The sequence below is a fragment of the Macaca nemestrina genome, chromosome 4 (assembly GCF_043159975.1).
Source record: "Macaca nemestrina isolate mMacNem1 chromosome 4, mMacNem.hap1, whole genome shotgun sequence".
Lineage (NCBI taxonomy): Eukaryota > Metazoa > Chordata > Mammalia > Primates > Cercopithecidae > Macaca > Macaca nemestrina.
The window spans coordinates 117,626,043-117,641,128 of NC_092128.1; the positions used below are offsets into that span (position 1 = coordinate 117,626,043).

The following is a 15,086-nucleotide window of genomic DNA, read 5'->3' on the forward strand; positions in this document are numbered from 1 at the left end:
CCAAGTTTGATATCTAATCACCCTTGATATGTCATCAAGCTCCTCATCCCTTGCCTTTTGTGTCTACGTCCTTGGCCCGCCTATAGCAGAAACCGTGTTAGGCTAGTTTAGCAAGAACCGCCCCCTCCCCCAACCCTTGATGTCCCTTCTTAGTGACTTTCCATCCACCAGATCCTTTTGCTCTATTCCTTGGCCATAAATCTCCAGCTGTCTTTGCTGCATTTGTGGCTGAGCCCAGCACTTTCTCCTATTGCAATAGTCCTGAATAAAATCTGTCCTTACAGCCTTTAACTAACTGGGCTGTTTCTCTTGGACACCTGCTCTGGTGGTTGTCTGGAAAAGAACCTAACACACGGCGGCTTATGCTGACTAAGGAGGAATCAAGTTACATTTCAGTAATGTGATGTACAGAGGAATTTTATGGAGATAGTGTTATACTAACTGCATACTAACAAGAAGCCAGAACCTAATTTAAACAGTAATGACAAAAGCAATAAAATCAGAAAGAGCAGTCAGGCTCCAATTCCACTGTGTTAAGGTCAGCTGATTGCACCACCTGAATGCTACACAAATGTTCTGATTTCCTCCTATCTCTTCTGAAACCATGTGGTCTGTTCCACCCCACTGTCCATCCCACCGTGTTCTTCATGCAGTAGCCACAGTGATGTGTGAAAATGCAAATCTGAGCAGTCACCTCCCCATCTTGAGGTTCAGTAATGACCTCAAATTGCAGGAGGATGCCACACCACCACCTTCTGGGAACTACAGAGAAGGGCTCCTGGCCTGGCTCCGCCTTCCCAACCTCTTACTCCACCACTCTTCTGCCAATCTCCTATTGCCTTTTTGACTACTCCATTCCCCTTCTACTCTTGCCCCTCCCAACCCTTAGCAGCCATGAATCTGTTCTCTGTATCTACAATTTTGCCACGTAAAAAGGGTGACATATATGGAATCATACACTATATAGACTTCAGGTTTTGACTTTTCTCACTCAACCTAATGTTCTAGCGACCCATCCGGGTTGTTGTGTGTATGAATAATTCACTTATTTTTATTGCTGAGAAGTGTTCCATGGTATTGATGTACTACAATTTGTTTAACCACTGGCCTGTTGAAGGACATCTACATTGTTTCCAGTTTGGGGCTATTAAAAGTAAAAAGTTTCTGTACAGGTTTTATGTGAACATAAGTCTATTTCTCTGCGGTAAATGCCCAGGAACGCAATCACTGAGTCATATGGCAGATGCACGTTTTTTTTTTTTTTTTTAAGAAACTGCCAAAATTGTTCTCCACAGCAGCTGTACCATTTTAACAATCCCTCCAGCAATGTATAAGGGGTCTAGTTTTTCCAAATGCTCACCAGTATTGAATGTTGTCACTGTTTTTTATTTTAGCCACTCTGATAGGTGTGATTTAAATTTATATTTTGCTAATGGCTAATGATGTTGAGCAACTTTTCATGTGCTCATATGCCACCTCTATGTCCTCTTCAGTGACATGTCTCTTCCCTTCTTTGGGCCATTTTCTATTTTTGTTTTCCCCCTACTGAAGAAAAATCAATTTACGTAACTTAGTCAGTGACCTTTTTTTTTTTTAATTTCAACTTTTATTTTAAATTCAGGGAATACTGAATTTGCTTAGGACAATGGCCTACAGCTGCATCCGTGTTGTTGCAAAGGACATGATTTGGTTCTTTTTTGTGGCTGCGGAGTATTTCGATGGTATATATGTCCCACATTTTCTTTATCCAATCCACTATTGATGGGCACCTAGGTTGAGTTCATGTCTTTGCTATTGTGAATTGTGCTGTGATAAACATACAAGTGCATGTGTCTTTTTGGTAGAACGATTTGTTTTATTTTGGGTATATACCCAGTAACGGGACAGCTGGGTCAAATGGCAGTTCTGTTTTCAGTTCTTTGAGAAATCTTTAAACTACTTTCCACAGTGGCTTAACTAATTCACATTCCCTCCAACAGTGTATACATGTTCCTTTCCTCTGCGGCCTTGCCAGCATCTGTTGTTTTTTGACTTTTTAATAATAGTTTGGCTCATTTTCCAAATAAATTGTTTGTTCTTTACTGCTGAGTATTGAGAGATTATATACATTCTAGATGACATTCCTTTTTTTGGACATATGGTGTGCAAACCTTTTCTCCTACTCTGCAGTTTGTCTTTTTTATCCTCTTCACAGGTTCTTTCCATAGCAAAAATGTTTAATTTTTTATAAAGTTTAATTTATCAACTTTTCCTTTTATGGTTCATGCTTTTGTTGTAACCTCGTAACTCTTTGCCTAGTGATGCCAAAGATTTTCTCCCATTTAAAAAAATATTATGTTTTACAATTTATATTTAAGTCCATCATCCATTTTAAGTTAACTTTTGTATAAAGTGTGAGCCTTTGGTAGCTATTCATTGTTTTGCCTGTGGGTGCCCAGGGGCTCCTGCATCATTTGTTGAAAGGTTGACCTTCCCCCACTCGCTTCTGTACCTTTGTCAAAAAAATCAGCTTGGCTTATCTGTGTAGGCCTGTTTCTGAGTTCTCTACTCTGTTTCATGAACCTAAGTGTCTGTTCCTCCATCCACACCACAGTCTCAATGACTGTAGCTACCAAGTCTTGAAATTAGGTAACCTTATTCCTTCCACTTAATTCTTTCTCAAAATTGTTTAGGCTATTCTGGTTCCTTAGCCTTTCCACATACATTTCAGAATTATGTTGTCTGTAATCTACAAAAAATCTTGCTGAGATTTTGACAAGAATTGTGGTAAAACTGTCAATCTGGAAAGAAGTGACAGCTGTACTAGGTTGCGTTTTCCATCCGTGAAAAACAGTATGTCTCCCCACTTATTAGATATTCTGTGGTTTCCTTCATCAGCACTGTGCAGTTTTCAGCACACAAGTCTTGTGCATGGTTTGTTAGGTTTACATCTAACCATTTAATTTTTTGAGCTATTATAAGTGGCATATATATATACACACACACACATGTATACATACACGCTCATACGCCACCTCTATGTCCTCTTCATAAACATTTGTATATGTGTATATATACATACGTATATGTATATATACATACGTATACACATGCACACACATACATATGTGCACACATACACACGTATATATACGCATACATATGAGCACACACATGCATATACACGCACACACATGCACACACGTAGACATGCAAACATGTGCATACATACATATATATACGTATACGCATGTGCATATATACATATATACACACATACATATGTGCATATATACACATATACATACACGTGTGCACGTGTGTGTGTATATATATATTTTTTTAAGACTGAGCGTAGCTCATTGCCAGGCTGGAATGCAGTGGTGCAATCATGGCTCACTGCAACCTCCACCTCCCGGGTTCAAGTGATTCTCGTGCCTCAGCCTCCCAAACAGCTGGGATTATAGGCATGCACTGCCACGCCCAGCTAATTTTTGTATTTTCAGTAGAGACGGAGTTTCACCATGTTGGCCAGGATGGTCTAGATCTCTTGACCTCGTGATCTGCCCACCTCTGCCTCCTAAAGTGCTGGGATTACAGGTCTGAGCTACCCCACCGGGTCGTGACTTATATTTTTAATTTCAGCTTCTACAGGTGCATTGCTAGCATACTGAAATACAATTGGTTTTTGTGTGCTGAACTAGACTCCTGCAAACTGGCTGAATTTGTTCTAGCAGTTTCACTTTTTGTTGTTGTTTTGTTGTTCCCTAGGATTTTCTTTTCTTTTTTTTTGAGACAGAGTCTTGCACTGTTGCCCAGGCTGGAATGCTGTGGTGCAATCTCGGCTCACTGCAAGCTCCGCTTCTTCCCTGGGATTTTCTATTTGGACAATCATGTCACCAGCAAACTCAAGATTCCCTGGGGCTTTCTACGTAGATGATCATGTCAACAGCAAAAAGGGACAGTTTTATTTCTTTCCTCTCATCTGTTGTCTTTAATTTCCTTTTCTTGTATTATGTCTCTGTATAACTTCCAGAACTATGTTGTAAAAGAGTGCTGTCAGCTGTGGGCCTTTTTAGATGCTTTTTATAAGGTTGAAGGAGTTCCTGTCTTCTATTTTGCTGGAAGTTTTGAGTCATGAATGATGTGAATTTTGCCAAACTGTTTTTATTGTTTTTTTTTTTTGATTGACTGATATAATTGTGAGCTTTTTCTTTAGCCTGTTAGTATAGTGTATTACATGAATGAATTTTCAAACACTAAACCAGACTTGCATCTCAGAATACGTCCCACTTGGCTACCCTGTGTCATTCTTTTTACATATTATTGTGTTCTATTTGTTTATGTTTTGTTAAGGAGTTTTGTGTCTGAATCTGTGAAGGATAGTGGTCTGTAGTTTTCCTTTTTTGCTCTTTTTGTCTGGTTTTAGTATCAGGGTAATACTAGCATCACAAAGTGAATTAGGACATGTGCCCCCCTCTTCTGTTTTCTGGAAGGTATTGTGTAAAATTAGCATTAATTCTCCTTTACATGTTTGGTAGAACTATCCAGTGAAAAGTGAAGATTTCTTTTTTGGGAGATTATAAATTACTAGAGCTCAATTTCCTTATAGTTATAGGGCATTCAAGTAGTCTATTTCATATTGGGTGAGTTGTGATAGTTCGTGCTTATTGAGGAACTGGTCAATTTCACCTAAGTTATAAAATGCATGCATGTAGAGTAGTGTGTGTATTCCTTCATTATTCTTTTGGTGTCTGCAGGGTCTTTAGTGACGGTGCCTGTTTCCTTCCTAATGATAGTAATCTATGCCTTACATTTTTTTGTTAGTCTTGTTAGAGGTTTGTCAAATTTATTCATCTTTTCAAAGAACCAGCTCTTTCATTTCTCTATTACTTATCTGTATCTTTTTTTAAATTTCTGCTTAGATTTTTAATATCTCCTTCCTTCTGCTTGTCTTGGGTTTACTTTGTTCTCCTTTTTCTAGGTTATAGAGGTAACAGCATAAACTATTCATTTCAGAATTCTTTCCCAAGAAAATGTGTAAGAAAATTTCTGATAAGTTTTCCTCTCAGTGCTGCTGTATTAAAGCAGTGGATAATTATCCTCATTTTCATTCAGTTCAGTATGTTTTTGGATTTCCCTCGAGACCTCCTCTTTGACGCATAGATTATTTGTAAGTGCGCTTTTTAGTTTCCAGGTGTTGAAGATGTTCCTGTTGTTCTTCTGTTACTGATTTCCAGTGAGTCCATTGTGGTTAGAGAACATACTCTGCATGGTTCAGTTACTTTCAGTCCTCTGAAGATTGTTTCCTGGCCCATAAATACCATAAATAAGGCCTACCGGGTCCCTCGGCCTGAGGTCCAGGGCTAGCTGACCTTCTCCCCATCTTTCAGAGCTTTCTTACATTTGTCTTATACTTACTCTCCAAGGTTTTAAGTTGTACTTAGCAGGAGAAATAGAGAAAAGTATGTGTAATTCACCCTCCAGGAAGTGAAGCCTCTCCTTAATGGTATTTTAAAGCAAATACTGTCATTCATATGCACATCAGTCTCTAGGCCTAAATGATACACAGTTAAGCATCACTGCAGGTACCTAAAGCTTACTACTTCAAAACTGCACAGTGGCTGTGAATGGCAGGTACTATGGTCTGCATTTTTAGATAAGGAGGTGGAGGTGCCTGGAGGTTACCTAAATGTACGAATTACATGGTTGTTCCATGACTCTGAGACTTTCCATGTGCTTTTTCAGTTGTGATGCTAGGTCACATCCAGGTTAGACAAGACAAAGTGAAACATTAGCCATGTATAATCTGCCCATGGCTGTGCAATCGGCTGACAGAGCTGAAACTCTGACTTTGCCACTTACTAGCTACTCAACTTCTTCATGTCAATTTCCTTGCCTGTAAAATGGGGGTAACAGTAACAGTGACCCATAGAATGCGACTGTGAAATGGAAGGAAACCATTCTGTAAAGATCAGGAGACACATTCTGTACGGGCGAGCTACCTCTGTTATTACTGTGCCCTCGGAGGAGTCTCACAACTCCACTTGACTTTGCAGAGCAGGTGGGGCCTCCAGGCAAGGGCACTGGCTCACCACGCTGTCTGATGAAAGCGTCCGCTAAGTCAGCATTGTGTTGTCTTTGTGCTCCTTGTGGGTTAATGTGAAGCTGACCCTCCCTAGGGACTGCTGAAATAAAACTCTAGAAGGCTCACATGAACATTCTTTTCATGTCTCCTTTTTATATTTAAAGGCAAAGGCCTGACTTCTTCCATGTGAATATTTACATGCAGATAGTACTCAGGACAAGTTGGAGCCACCGGAATCTAACACATGCTGGTGTGCAGACCCATCGTCATCCATACATGGTGTAATGCTCATTCACACATAGGACACAGAGCCCACCTCCAGGCTGGGACAACTGGGCCATCATAAGACAGCAAGGCCGCTGGGTATCCCACGCTGAGCACCCAGGCTTCCTGCAGCCTCCTAGACCCTTCTGGAGTTTAGACGGGGCTCAACATTCTCGATGCTCCATACAGTGATCTTAGAGGCCTCCCTCAGGAGCTGTTAATGAGTGTGCAGGCTGTTTCTAGTATTTTCTTTCCTCAGGCTTATTACCCGCCTTCCACTGCTTGTCATCTACCTATTTCAAATGAACTCAGCTTTGGTGTTGCAGGAGAAGACAGGATTCCAGGCCAGAGGGCTAGATGTCACACCAAACCCACTGAACACCTTCGAGCTAGGAGCCAAGTACAGTCACCTCCATGAGGAGAAGGGGCTACATGGGGTGGAAGGGACATCCCTCTCTCTGCATCTGTTGAAGTGATAAAATATATAGAACAGACGCATGGCTACCTATGTGCGAGTCCATCATGCTAATGCATATTGGAACATACACACTTCTCATGTAATGCTCATATAATGTGTACCTTAAAATGCAGCTTATTTTAAATTTCAGTCACACTTATTGAGAAATACAGGCAGTTTAACTGCTATATGCTACATATGAAGAGAGCCATTTATGGTCTTGTAACCATACAGGGAATTTTAGGAGAAGGATGTCTTTCTATTATATCGTCCACAGGCTTGGTTTACTCTGGAGAAAGGGACAGAAAGGGAGAATGGAGCTAGCTGTCATTATTATAGTACTCCTGGGTAAGGGGCAGATGAAAACACAAGTTAATGAAAGTCTCTCACTCTCAGATAACGTGCCTAATAACTATCAGCAGCGTCCTTCACCAGGGCAGAAAAGCAGCAGCGTAATGAATGAAACTCCCAGAGAAGAGTGATTTTGAAATGTGCACGAGCTTTTGGTTTGCATTCTCTCTCCACCTGCCCGAGCTCCGCCTTGTCCTGGACTCTCAGGCAAGTTCTCAAGACCACCCAGAAATGTGCAGTAACTTGTCCTAAACACCGCCTGCTAACACTCCTTCGCCTGAGTCAGCTGTGTAGACAGATGGACGTGATCAGACCATGGACAGAGCCCCTGAGCTCCTGCAGGGATCCAGGGACAGTGATTAGGCATCCAATAATAACAGACAGGAGGGGCCACAAGGCACGCATGAGAAGGCAGCTGGGGTGGCAGAGCTAGGGGTACCCGTGTGGCACGATTTCCATAGAGAACGTAAAGTGTGGGGTGGGCATTCTAGTTTCTTCAAAAGCACCAATGCTAAGCTGCTGACAGGCACCACTCACGGTCCCATCAACTGTGTATGATGGGGCTGAACAGGAGGGTTCCCCACAGGATGCCAGGCAGCAACGCAAGGCCAGGTTGCCACCACAGAGTGGATTTCATGGCCACATCCCTGCATCTTCCCCAGCAAGATCTGTCCTCACCCAAGGCTTCTGAGATATGACACAAACGGAAATATTTCTGCATAAGAGTTCTTCTCTGTAAAAACGGTGACCCTGCGACGCAGCACCTGAGCTGCCGCGCTCCTGGGACTCGCGGGTGGATTTCTTACCACGTCCTCCTTTGTGCTGACTGGCCGGGCTGCTCAGTGTGGGCTCAGGTGGGCTGAATGGAGGATAGCGCGGGGCTGTTTTCACTGGAAAAGAAAGCAGAGCAAGGGGCTGTTGTCACCCTCCTTCGGCATGGAGCAGCATGCAGCTGGTGTTACTTCGTTCTTACCGTATGGTGTCTCTGGAGACACAGGAAATGCTGGAGTTGAACACATGGACTCCTTGCTACTTAAAATTCTGCCATCCATCATATCGAGGTCTGGGGGATAGCCAGGGGTCATGGTCTGAAATTGGCACAGGGAGCAGAATGTGAGAACAGGGAGTCAAGTGAAGGCCCCTCCAAACAGTTGTGGCTCCCCCAGGCTGACCCACTGAGCAAACCCCTCCTCTGACAGTAGGACAAGGAGGCAGAGGACTAAATCCACGGCACAAAACCAGCCCGCCTCTCCTAGCCATGGAAAACTGGAGAACACTTTCATGGTCAACAGTAAAGGAAATGGAAGGTATCTTATGGCTCATCCTTCTAATACAATATACAGCTAATAAGTGAAGTAGACAGAGTTTGTAGTGGTACAGGTAAATGAGTGTCTCGATATTAAGCAAAAAAGCTGGATAAAACAGTCCTTAACCGTGGCAATAATATAGTCACAGATGCATAAAAACACATAGTATTTTAAATACATAGCATAGAAAAAAGGCCAGGCGGAAACATTCTAAATATTAACAATGGTTTCGTTTGTGAGTCAAGACTATGTATAACTTTTTTTTCTAGTTTATTCTGTAGTTTCCAATCCTGCCAACTTGAAAAGAAATCCTACCCATCTCTAAAAAGATTAAATGTTTTGGATACACCGACCTGCTTTACTTCCATTCTGACTAGAAGCCTTACCTAGGCCTCTTGGAAGAGCATGAAGCTCTCATCTGTGGCCCTCACCTGTGGATCACCTCCTAGGAAGGTCTCGGAGGGAGGACTGAGGGCCCTGTGTGATGATCCTGAAGGAAGGCTGTGTGTGCCACTGGCTGCTGCTGTCGGACTATGGAGAACAGCTAAGGACAGACCTACAAGAGCCCTACCTCAAACCCACACAACCCACCCACAGGCTGTGCTCCTCGTGCCCATTCTACAGATTAGAACATAGAGGCTCGGATGCCCTGAGGGAGGTGGCCCCACCAGCATAGCTATCTCTGGGGTGCATTACCCAGGCTAGCTGACTGCACACTGTGTTCTCCCAGCCACACCGCCTGCCAGGTACAGAGGAACCACGACTACATTTGTGGAACCAGGACGGAAGGTGAGTGCGGAGGGTAGTGTAGACTGTATTCAGGGACAAGGCCTGGTCATTGCCCATTCACCCGGGGTTCCAGGACAAGAAAGGGAGTGGAATGGGCCCAGAAACTGGGACCTGGCCATGGCACATACCTCTTTGACGTCTGCTGGTGAGGGGAATGGCGGCAGGTTCGGGGCATGGTCCACACCAGCCTTTCCCCATGCACATTTGGAGAAGGGCAGCTGCCCCCCAGTGTCGTTGTCATACTGCCCCAGGCTCAGCTTCCTGAGTCTCCCGCCCAGGGGCTGTTCAGGCGAGGAGCCTGTTAAAAGAGAGACAAGCGGGCTGCAGGGCACTTTCTCAAGGCGCAGTGAGGCGCCCCTTCCTTAAATCTCGTCCGCTGCTTCTCAAAGGTGCTGTATGCTGGTCACCATTGCTCCAGGAAGATGCTGTGGTTGCTGCAGGCAGATGAATGGGAAACCTAAGGCATTCTCAGACTCTCAGGGATGAGCAACACCACAGCCTTGGAAACGTGCAGCTTCCCCAGTCCAGCATGCTCCTTCCAGAACAGGCTGCTTGGGGACAGGACCAAGCACTCGGACTCATCACTCGCAGTGCTGGGAAAAGACAGTGCCCTGATGGAATGCTGGGTGGGACTGACGAAGACCCAGCTGGGAAGGAGGCCCCTGCATGCCACCCCTGGTGTCCTGTCAGGACCAGAGTGCCCTGAGGACCACATATCTGCAGTGACCTTGGGCAGAGCGTGGCCCGACTATGATAATTTGAATCTTAGCAATGGGAAATTCTGGAGGGGAAAAAATCCTGTTATTTCAAGCATCAATAATAAACATTCGCCATCTTAACTGTCCTTGCCAGAAACACCACAGGCGGTTATTAATGATACAGATCCCCGGGGTCCCCACTGTTGACCAAATTCTGTTCTCTTTGTGTTGGGGGAAAAATGGCGGTCGGGCTAGGATCTAATTTTCTAAAGCCTCTTCCCAGGGTTTCTTATGATTTGCCACTTAGGAAAAAATCTGCTGCCGGCTATTAAAAGAAGAATGTTTCTATTGATGACGTAGTCTGAAAATTCAAACCCAACAGCACTGTCCCCTACAGTTTAGAATTAAACTATAAATACATGCTCCCTGTAAGTGCAGAGTTCAGAGTAGCATTTCACTGAAAGATGGAGTTTGATTCACCAACATGTATGCCCCACATAAGGCTCCTCTCAGAACGACTTTGTTCCAAATTGGTTGATGGCCGCCCTCCGAAGTGAAATACATCATGATAGTGATATACAGTCATGCTGAGCCCATGATATGCCACTGACATCTCTCTCTCTCTTCTCCTACATCCAGAAACTTCAGAAGTTCACAGGAATGCAAAGGTTGGCATGATAAGGAGAAGGTCCCACAGAGAGGGACAGGACGTCGACCCACCATGCCTGCCTGAGAGGAGCAGCAGGACTGCTGTAAGGGTTCTTGTTTCTGTCTGCAGCATGGGGGGCTCCACTGCCCGACCCTACCAGCCACTAGGTGCCACTCAGGTGAGGGTTGAGGAGGCTCCTGGGCTGAGCCAGGCTGGATACCACCCTCCCTGTCCCATGGGACGTCTGCTTAGCACCACACAACAGCGACCAAGCAAGTGAGATCCAAACCCAGGTCCTTGCAAGCATCCTTCCACCTCTTCCTTCCATCCTCTCTTCAGTTCCCAGCAGCTTCCTCCACAAATCCAGGGAAAGGAGGAGGAAGAAGTGTGCATTAGGACCTGGGATTTGGAGTCTCACGTGTATCCCTCACTAGATGCAGGACATCCTCAGCCCCCATTACTTTATGGGTAAAATGAGCATAATGCTTGCTCTCTTTTCCCTCCCACAAGGAGGGGGGGGATTAAATGAAATGAAACAGCATATCTGAGAGTCCCTCACTACATATCTGAGAGTCCCTCACCTCATCCTCACGGTGCAGTGGTCCTTGTCCTTGCACTCACCACCTTAAACAGGATCCAAGTGCTGCAGGTCAGGGAGGAGACCACCCTCACCTCAGTGCTCTTCAACACACACATGCATTTGCAGCCATTCCAAGAATGAGTTTAAAGAGGGCTAGGGGAGGTGTGAGGTCACAAAGTCGGGCTGGCTCCACGCACCACCTGGTACTCAGCTCAGATGTGGAGTTTGTTCCTGAAGCAGTCAAGGTGGCAGGCGATAGCCCTGGGTGTTAGTGATGGAAACGAAGTGCCATGGCCACAGGCAAGTGACTGAGAGCCTGGTCCCCTCCCTGGAAAAAGGAGCGATGCCACTGGCCTCAAGGGAAATCATTCCAGAGTGGAGGACCTATCTGTGGAGAGTGCCGGGAGCTCCGCTGCCCTGTACTGACATTACAGTCCACTCACAGCCTAGAAGTTCAGAGGTCACTTCCAGAGAGGTAGTTTTCCAAGGGGAGGGAATACTACTTCTGTTCAACATGCAAGATACTATGTGGTGTCTTATCAAAAATGACATGGCAATATCATCCCAACATGCAGTATTGCATGAAGCACACAGAAAAAATGGCTATGCGAATCACCCTGATTTGAGCATTGTACATTGTATACATTTATCAAAATATCACACTGTACCCCATAAATACGTACAATGATTACGTCTCAACTAAAAACAGTAATAATAAAGAAAAAATGGACAGTGTGGTCAAGTGTTCTCTTTGATCTGGAGATGGCGCCTGGGAAGCACATGTTAATGCACTCTCCAGCCTCAGGCCTGAGGTTGGAAACTCACTGAAACTGAGGTCCCATTAGGGTTAGCTGACAACAGCCAGCACAGCCTTGCAGCTGCACTCGAAGGCGCATCCAGGTCGTAACAGGGTTCGAAAAGGAATTTCCAGGACTAAAACGTAAGTCTCAGTGCAGGAGGCTTACACTTCTAACCTTTCAACTTGGAGGTTTCCTTCAACACGTCTCCTTCAGAGCAGCTAGGGAATACAATCTGTGCGTGAGCTGACACAGAGCCAACAGTGGGCTCCGTCCTGGGCTTCCCCCGCTAGAGGAGGCTCTGGAACACAGGCGTTCTGTGAGCTGGCCCTAGAAATGTCCCGCCGAACACATGGATTTGACACTGCTCCTCAATTCTCCCTCTCCCCAAAGAATTACAATGAAAAACAGAATGTTCTTCATTCAAAAAAAAAAGTCTCAAAAAAAGTCAATCTTCATTCAAAAAAAGTCTCAAAAAAAATGTTCTTACTATCCCACCTCCAGTGCTTGTGCTAAAATCTGTGTGGCACCATGTCTGGTGAAGCAGAGCTACAAGCTTCTCCCTCTGGATGGATCAGTACTTCTCAGTATCCTGCCACTGGGACCACCAGGACAGCGACGGACGGCGGCTGTGGGTCTGAGGCCAGAAAGAGGCTCTGCAAGCGCAGGTAGAATGGGGGAATCAAGGCACCTGCAAAAGTGCCACCAGGCCCCGGATTCCAGGATGTGGCCAGCACAGAAAGTGTGGCTTCAGCCCTGCAGGGTCCTGCTTTCCATTCCCGAAGGGAAAAAGACACAGGCACACAAAGTCAGCAAGGCTCTGGCCTCTGCAGGGTGAGGAGACCCTTCCTCTCGGACTGCAAACCTTGGAAATGAGAACTTTGAAATGGCACAAAAAAATAGGACAAAATGAGACAGGGTTTAAGATATTGAAACAACCCTGTGTGCTAGGATGCACCCACATCTGCCCAGGAGGTAGTTACAAAAGAAAGAAAAACAGGAAACCAACATTTACCCAGCAACAGTGACAGTCTAAGCCCAGGCAGGTGCTCTCATAGAGAAAAGCCCATAATCACCTCATTAAGGTGGCCTACAAGGAGAATGGAGGCTCAGGTCCGAGTACTCATCCTATACCACACAGCAAGTCAGCAGAGAGCAATGATTTGTCACCACAGGTATCTGACTTTAAAACCCACAACTGTCAACTCTATTCCTCTGTGGTCACTCTTCCTTACCCACTGGTGCCTTTCCTTCCCTTCCATCCCTGCCCACCTCAAAAAGCCCACAAATGGCAGATAGGGGCCCCATGGGCCCTGGGAGGCACTGCCCACTTCCACTGCCTGTGGTGACAGAGGGGCCCCTGGGATCAAGATGGCCACACTCATCCTGCTAAGGAAGGGGCACTCTTCCTCCTGGACACATCCTGATGGGGCAGCCAACAAAGGCTTCATAAGTTCTTCTGTCTCTCGTGTGAATTTCAGATTTAACAATGGTTTATGCTTCCCAGTCTTAGAAAATCTGCCAAGTCTCTAAGTTAAATACATGGGGCCTGGTAGAGAACCTGGTGAGTGTACATTTTCAAAGGGTCTGAGTGCACAGCAGTCTAGAGAAAAGGAAGGAGGGACGGTTTTCAAGTTCTTCCCATCTGAGAGTCCTTGGCTACGGGGAAGGTCAGAGAAGAAGAGAGAGGGCAGCTTGCTCACGGCATTGCTACTGGGCTAGAGGGAGCTGCCATCGAACCCACGTCCTGCAGCCAGCAGTAGATGCTCACTCAGAGGCCAGCCCGGGGCCACCTGGCAGGGGTGGACTCTGCCTCTCTGCTCACAGGAGACAAGTCCTCAAAGCCATCTCCAGAATGAAACGAGAAAGACACAAAGCTGGCTTAGGGGATCCTACAGATAACACAGCAAAGGCTGGGGCTTGGCACACAGTTGCAGGCAGTAAGTGTTAAAATGGGCCACACTCAAAATGGACTGTTTATGTTGTCATTAAAAGTCAAGTTTTATGGAACTCGAAGTAGGCAAACACGCTAAAACATTAAGTGACAAAAAAACAGCGGGCAAAGATGCGTGTGTAGTGTGGTTTCATTTTTATTTTAAAAACTAAGAAAATGTCCCCAAATGCTCATAACAGCTTCTCTCTGAGTTGTGTAATTCTAGGCATTATTCATCCTTTTTTGTAAATGTTTCTATCTTTCAATGTTTTCGCTAATAATGTGCATTACTTTTTAAAATTAGGGAAACAATACAGAGATTACCTTCGAGAGGAACAAAGTTTCTTTTATTTTGTAGTACTCTGTGTGGCTGTACTGAATCTCCCCAAATCCCTTTCGAATTTTGCATTAGTATTAGTTCCTGTATTCTCCCAAACTCATGTGTTTGACCCTTACACTTTTCCTTCTCTCTGCTAAGTCTCCCGTGTCTGATAGCCATATAAAAATTCACATGGGAGGTGGTTTTCCAGACCAGTATGCTCAGAGGAGATGTGTAAGTGACATTCACATTTATAGGGAGCAGGGCTTATGCTTCCCAGAGGTTACAATGCAAGGCGTCCTGCAGCAGGGGTCTCTCTCTCCCTTCTTTAATTATTCGACAAAGGGGATCTCTAGCTGCCTTCTTTAGGCAAGACAACTTGAACGTGAGACTCCACACTGGGTCCAAGGTAGATACCCAGGAAGCCCAGCAGTGGAACAGAATCCAATCAAGGCCCTGGTGCCACGTCCAGGCCCAGGACATTCCACCAGGTGCTGCCTCCCTTTAACCTGTGCACAAGGTCTAGGGCAGAGACGCGATGGCAGCCAGGCCATGGCACCTATGTCTGCTGTGTACCACAAGAAAGAACCAAGGAAGGCCCTAGGGCACAGGTGCGACAGTGAGCAGGAACTAAGCTCGGAGTGGGATTCCAAAACAGCCCCGTCCATAAGAATGGACCATGCTAGGAGTATGCCCTGGAGGCTGGGGCGGGCACACACCCCGCACCTCTCTCACAGGCACACACCCACACACTCACATGCACAAACTCTCATGTGCTCCCAATCTCCGGCACTTTTTCACACCCACACACTTGCAGACACATGTATGAACACACTTAATCTCACATGTTCGTAACACTCATGCAGACTCAGCCA

General features: G+C 45.4%; 1 protein-coding gene across 11 annotated transcripts in view; it reads right to left on the minus strand.

Moving 5' to 3' along the window:
- Positions 1-15,086, minus strand: part of LOC105492346 (tensin 3) — a 308,210-nt gene that overhangs the window by 56,694 nt on the left and 236,430 nt on the right. For all 11 annotated transcript variants that reach the window (XM_011759351.2, XM_011759360.2, XM_071095157.1 and 8 more), the window contains 3 exons: positions 9,364-9,533; positions 8,113-8,227; positions 7,946-8,029 (listed from right to left, as the gene is read on the minus strand). In XM_011759351.2, coding sequence (XP_011757653.2) covers positions 7,946-8,029; positions 8,113-8,227; positions 9,364-9,533 — 369 coding nt within the window. The remainder of the gene's footprint in view (positions 1-7,945; positions 8,030-8,112; positions 8,228-9,363; positions 9,534-15,086) is intronic.